General features: G+C 36.2%; 1 protein-coding gene across 1 annotated transcript in view; it reads left to right on the forward strand.

Annotated features, from left to right (window-relative positions):
* The first annotated feature begins 446 nt into the window (after positions 1–446).
* The window catches only part of CCDC82 (coiled-coil domain containing 82), a 12755-nt gene continuing 7016 nt past the window's right edge, over positions 447–6185 (forward strand). The window contains exons 1-5 of the mRNA XM_009881164.1: positions 447–992; positions 1647–1869; positions 2601–2693; positions 4768–4892; positions 5734–5904. Coding sequence (XP_009879466.1) covers positions 447–992; positions 1647–1869; positions 2601–2693; positions 4768–4892; positions 5734–5904 — 1158 coding nt within the window. The remainder of the gene's footprint in view (positions 993–1646; positions 1870–2600; positions 2694–4767; positions 4893–5733; positions 5905–6185) is intronic.

Here is a 6185-nt window from a genome sequence, read left to right on the forward strand (position 1 = left end):
GCTGAGGGCAGCGGCTGTGGGCGCCCGGCCGCTCCTCAGGGAGGCCCGGTGCTGCTGCCGCTGCTGAACGAGCGATGTGCGCCGCTCCTCAGGAGCGGGAAAGCTCTTTGCCTCAGCTGCAGGCTGCCAGAGTTTTGGAGGGGGTGCTGGGATCGGTAGCTGCACTTCAGAGCTGATTTTTCCTGATCGTTCATGCCGAGTGTGGGCAGTTCTGCTCTTCTACGGTTTTTGAGTAAGGTATATCCTCTCCAGAAGTTATTGTGCGTGTATACTTCTGTTTGGTGCTGATTTCTGTACGTGTCTCTTAATAATTGTTAAGTCATAAGCATATGTGATAAAATATGCATGGCCTTGGTGTTTAGGGTTGTGGTTTTTTTTGAATGGCATAATGTAATAAGTGCTTTGTTCTACCGATTTATATTTTGCTGTGTTGTTCCAGCCTTCTGATGGAGATAAGAGCAGTTGTTAGAAGATACGAAACAAGAAATAAGACAGCAGAAACAGAACTGTCATCCAAATCCCGAGTTGATTGGAGACGCACTAAAAGGGAGCTCATCCTACTTGACAGCAGTGACAAATCCTCATGTACCTCTGAGGAGGAAGAGCCTACAGCATCAGAAGATGAAGCAGATGAAGAAGATGAAACTGTTGTGAAGAACAGCCTTTCAGATCGGGCAGAAAAAAGCCATGATGGGGAAGGAACAGAAGATGGTGAAGATGAGTGCATCACACCTGGGAAGCGTAAAAGGTTGAACACTTCTGTCTTGTATGACAGTGATGAAAGTGAGGACAGTGATATACTTGTTAGAAAAGTTTTTACTAAGCGCCACTGTATAATGGATGAAGATGAGAGTTCTGAAGAACAGCAGCCTGATAAAACCTGCCCTACCGAAAATGTTTCTGCTAGTAGGAAACAGAAAGTGTTTGCAAAATTGAAAGAACTTGCAAAACAAAGAGCAACTCGGAGATCGTGCAGCAGTGAAAACTGTGAGGTCTGGATTTTATCTTTGAAATTCAATTGGAGAAAATACTGAATGTAGGAAAAGATGAAGACTGATAGATATAAATCAGTGGGATTTTATTTTGATTTATTTTTTATTCATGACAAATCAGTAGTTCTGTCACATTTCAACAGTTGTCACATTAACTAGATAACAATATTGACTATGGGAAACCTTTATCTTGAGTTTAATTTTAATTACTGAGGATTTAAGAATTTCCTTTCATTTGGCCTTTCAGGCATTCTGATGACTAAGCAGCTTAGAATGCTGGTATCTATCTTCTCTACACAGTCGGAAAGGAAAAACTTCTTTATCATTCCTTTTTTTTTTTTTTTTGTAAAAAAGAGATGCCTGAGAGGGTTATCAAATGATTTTTATCAAGAAGCAAAATACCTGCTGAAGTAACTTAGAGATGTCATGTTAACTTAATTCTTACAAATAGACTGAAGAGAGGTACATGGAGATGACTGATTTAAAGCTGAAAGTAATTGTCATCTAGTACAGAATTACCTATTTTTTTGAAACATATTATTTCTTGTTAATTGAGCAAAGGGTGTTATTAGAGGGTCAGAAAACTTACCTAGTACATGTAATATTTCATTAGTGCAAATACTGAAAATTCTTCTGTTTTTAAAATTTAATTAGGATTCTAATGGTGAAGCAGAAATAGAAGAGGAACCACTCTATCACTTGTCCCTCACACCAACAGAAGTTAGTGAAACTGACAGTGACAGCATGAAAGATTTTATAGTAGAGGAAGAAGAAGATGGTGATGACAACACAGAGCATGTAAAGAGTGAAAACCAGCCACAACAGAAGGAACTAAATACATTAAATAGCGAGTTGCTGGCACGCTACATCCCACATTGTAAGATCAAAATTAGTGACAATTCCGTATGTATAACTTGCTTGTAGTGCTGTAATAAATATTAATGTACTGTAAATACAAATACTCTGTAATAGGAGATGATAGTTTAAAAGCATATTTCTAAAAGGCTTCAATTTATTGTGGAAGTACTCTGATTTCTGCAGTAAACTTTTACAGTCTTTCTGTATCTAGTTAAACGGAGAGTATAATTTGGGGGGAAGGAAGGGAAACCCTGTTGCACAGATTTTTAAGTTGGTCTGATTTAGGATGAATTAGGCTACATGTGATGCGGTCATTCCTCTGGAGACCTAAAAATATCATCCTCCATTTTGTGATATATGCTAAGAGCATGTTTATCACAACATGTTAAACAAACAAAAAACCCATAAGCCTGGCCTTCTCAGTTTTGCATTATTTCCTTCATAGAACAAACTATTCTCTTCATTTAGTTTTTGTAGCTCTTGCTGTGGGCTCTTCTTCCTGAAAGGACGTGTGACTTTAGGATTCTAAAATTAATTAAGATCAGTGGGATGAGAAACACTATTTAAAGGCGAGGTCTTAAGGGTATGGATGTTGTACATTTGAAATTATTTTAAAATCCATATTTAAATTACTTTAAAATTCTAAATTTACAATAATGGAAAAAATAACTCTTCTTAAAAAACTTTTAATATTGCGTACTTTTATTTTATTTTATTTTTTTAATTCTGGTCTTACTGCTTTCTTCCCAGTATCTCGCTGTGATCATTATGTACACTTCAAAAGAATAGTAAAAGCTTTCCTCATAAATGCAATTGATGACACTTTCCTGAGCTCGTTATATGGTAAGTAAATTGCATTAAATAATATAATAGTGCATTCAAAGTTATACAAACGCATTTATTCTAGGGAAAGATGTGTCTCCTGATTAAAGTAGAGGACTGTGAGTCCTGAGATCTATTCTTAGTTTTACTGCTGTGAAACTTTGCAGGGGGGGCACGGTAAAAAAAAAAAAATCTATCTGAAAAGCATAGAGTAATTTTAGAAAAATGTGTAGACTTAATTCTTTTAAGCCTAGAAGGCATTCTGAGATGTAGGGAAGTGTTTCTGTGTCACTGATCAGTAGTAACAGTTCCAGCATGAAAGTGAAATTCATTTTAAAGTAGGTATCTCAATGAAAACATTTCAGGGTCACTGATCTGTCAGTGTCATGTCCTCTATAGCTTTTTTTGGAGGAATTTGAAAGATAATAAATAATTTTAGTTACAGAGATTACTCCATATCTGGGTGGTGGGGTTTTTTTTCCCCTTTTTTTTTTTAACCATTTGTGCTTTCAGATCAAACAAATAAATTTCAGCTGCAGTCAGTACTTCTTGTCTTGATCTTGCTGAGCAAATGCTTTTTGGCATTTGGCCTAGTTGGGCTGAGTGGCAACCTCACATGTAGTTTCAGAAGCACCGTAAAGATGGGATTAGTGAGAGGACTCTTAGCGTCAGGTTGTAGAAGGAGTCAGCAAAGTGCCAAAAAGAGGAAGATTTGGTGCCATCAGGAACTAAGAGGGAATGGAGAAACTGAAGTACACCAGAGCCTTCAGAATAAAGGCTGTACATTCTTGGAGCTAAAAATGCCTTTCATCTACCACTGCTAGTTCTTTCAGGTGTTAGTTTGGTTTTGTTTTACCAAGTGAAAACAAGCTTATGAAAAGGAGAAAGTAAACTTTGCCAGATTTATGTTGTAATAGCTTCCTTCTATTTCATATTATATCTGCTCTACAAAACTAACAACTTACTGCCAAGGTGTTGGAAATAGATCAGCTATGCAGACGAGTTGGAGGTTGTATTCTATCTTTCTGAAGAACGCTGTATAGTATGACCATAGCCTAGCATTTTTATAACACAGAGTGGATTTGTCTGAGTTAATGGAAGGGAATCTGTTAATTAGTTTGAATCAAGAGCAGCTGCTTCAATACTAGAGTTCAGACTTGCATTTTATTTTGAGACATTTTTATGTGGTCCAGCACAGCCTCTTCAAGCTTTTAGTATAGTTGATTACTGAAAGTGTTTGTGCATAAAGTGTATATGGAAAAAAATTAATTGTAATTATGGTGGCTGTAATGACAATTAATTGTTTTTATATAGAAAGCTAGCTAGCCAGTGGTCCTTCTTGGTTGTGTTTCTTTGATAACAGCATTGCTAAAAGACTAGGGAAGGTAGCTGAATTAATTTGTATGTCTGTACATGCGGAAGCTTGAGGCAGTATGAATTGGCCTGCACCTGTGAAAGTCACATTTAATTCTTAGACTCCAGCACATATTTGTGAGATAGTTGTGGCATAGTGGTAGTTTTACTCATCCTCGTATTTGTTTATTTCTTTTGCTTGAGTAAGTTTTTGGAAGTACTTGTGCTGCCTAACTCAAGGCATCTGACTGTGCTGTGAAGTTTAAAGGTCATTTTTTATGTGTTCCTAATAAGTGATGAAGAGAGTTGCCAAAATTTCTGCTGCAGAACAGCTCAGAGCAGTTTGTGTTCATGGATTGCAACCACTTCCCTTATACATTATGAACAGCTTACATAAAGTGGACAAAAAGCAAGAATCCCCACCACTACCACCATTTCCATTCCTTTAAATGGGATCGAGTGAATGGGTCTCCGTTTGGGATGACAGCTCTTCACTTTAACATTGACTGTAGAATTTGTTCATGTACCCCCTGTGATGCAGACTTGTAAAATAATTGAATATATCAGTTTATCAAAGATGCACAGATCACTTTTATGGATAAGAGTAGCAAATGTATTCAGTAATAATTTATTAAAATCATTCGTAGTTCTCAGTATGCAGAAGCATAATGTCCTTGAAAATTTTATTGGAAGAAACTTGTCCAACATAGCCAGCAAATTAGTAATGATTCTCACTGAACAGATGGAACAAGACAAAAGAGGTATGCACAAGATATGTTGCTCTCACTTCATTATTTGGATGACCGCTTCATTCAGCCTCGTCTTGAGAATTTAATCTCTAGAAGTCGCTGGAAAGACCGATACAAGGTTTGTAGCTTCTACTTTAAATAGTGAAGTGGGCTCCAAATCATATTATTACAGATAGATTTTTATTTTATTTTATTTTTTTTTAATACAGTAATTCTTAGTAAAGGTACAATAGTCACTATAATTATATATACTTTTTAAATAGAAACTCATTGTTCTTTCCCTTATGTAACTTACTTATAAATATCGGAAGTACTTTATGTGTTTATAACCAGATAAACATTCAGGTAACAGAACAAGATCTGTTCTCAGTTACCTGAATGCTTCTCCTGCTAACTTCAGCAGATGACTTTTTGAGGGTATTTTGTCACTTGCTAAGTGTTATAATAAAATTTCTTCCTCCTCACACAAAAATATAAACCAGTATGTTCATAATGAACCTTCTACTACTTCAAAAAAATTGTCAGTATGCAGTAACCTAGTCATTGTATGCGAATTACTAGAATAGTATTAGTGTGATAGGTGTGGTGACCTAATAATCACTGAAATAATGGAGTATGGCCAGTGGAGAGATACTGTGTATTTATTTGAAACAGACCAACTGATACAGTTGCACTCCTACCCTCTCAAAAAAAAAAAAAAAAAAAAAAAAAGTGCTAAGATGTAGGAGGCTTTCTTTAGGTCGTAAGCTGAAAGAAAGAATTAATGAACTAGAACTGATTGAAGCATTGGAAAATGGTTGAGAAGGTATGTTGGCAACTGAATGGTTAAAGACTTCAGATTTTAATCTCTTTGGTTTCTCTTGGCTAATTTTGTACAAGTACAGAATACTCAGTGGCCTATGTGAGGCATCTTCCAGATTACAGAGATTCTTTAACGTTATTTGAAATCTGTTTTTCAGGAGCGTGTGGATTGTTACCCAGATGTTCGCATAATCTTGAAAAATCCAAAAAATATATCTTGTCAGGCCTGTGAATTGAATCGGTATTGTAAGTTTAATGTGCTGCTCTCTGGAAAGCTTTACAACAGTAGAACTTTGGAAGCAGACGACTTCATGTCCGATGACAAGCAGGTAACTTCAAACAAGCACCCTATATAATTGTTTTTAAACTTTGTCTAGTGTTACAGAAAATCGTGCAAAGAATAGAAATCCTGTCAACACATCTAATGTCTATAATGTCAGAGGCAAGAGTTAAGCTACTTTACTTCCATGTCTAAACCCTATTAATTTTTAAAATACAAGAACCATTTTGCAGTTTGGAGGAGTATAGGCTTGGATTTAGCTAGGAATTATGAAGGAAGTTCCTATGAGACTTAAAAGGATGAATAAAAGCATTTCCCCACCCCCCAATT

Source organism: Charadrius vociferus, unplaced genomic scaffold (assembly GCF_000708025.1).
Source record: "Charadrius vociferus isolate BGI_N301 unplaced genomic scaffold, ASM70802v2 scaffold1, whole genome shotgun sequence".
Lineage (NCBI taxonomy): Eukaryota > Metazoa > Chordata > Aves > Charadriiformes > Charadriidae > Charadrius > Charadrius vociferus.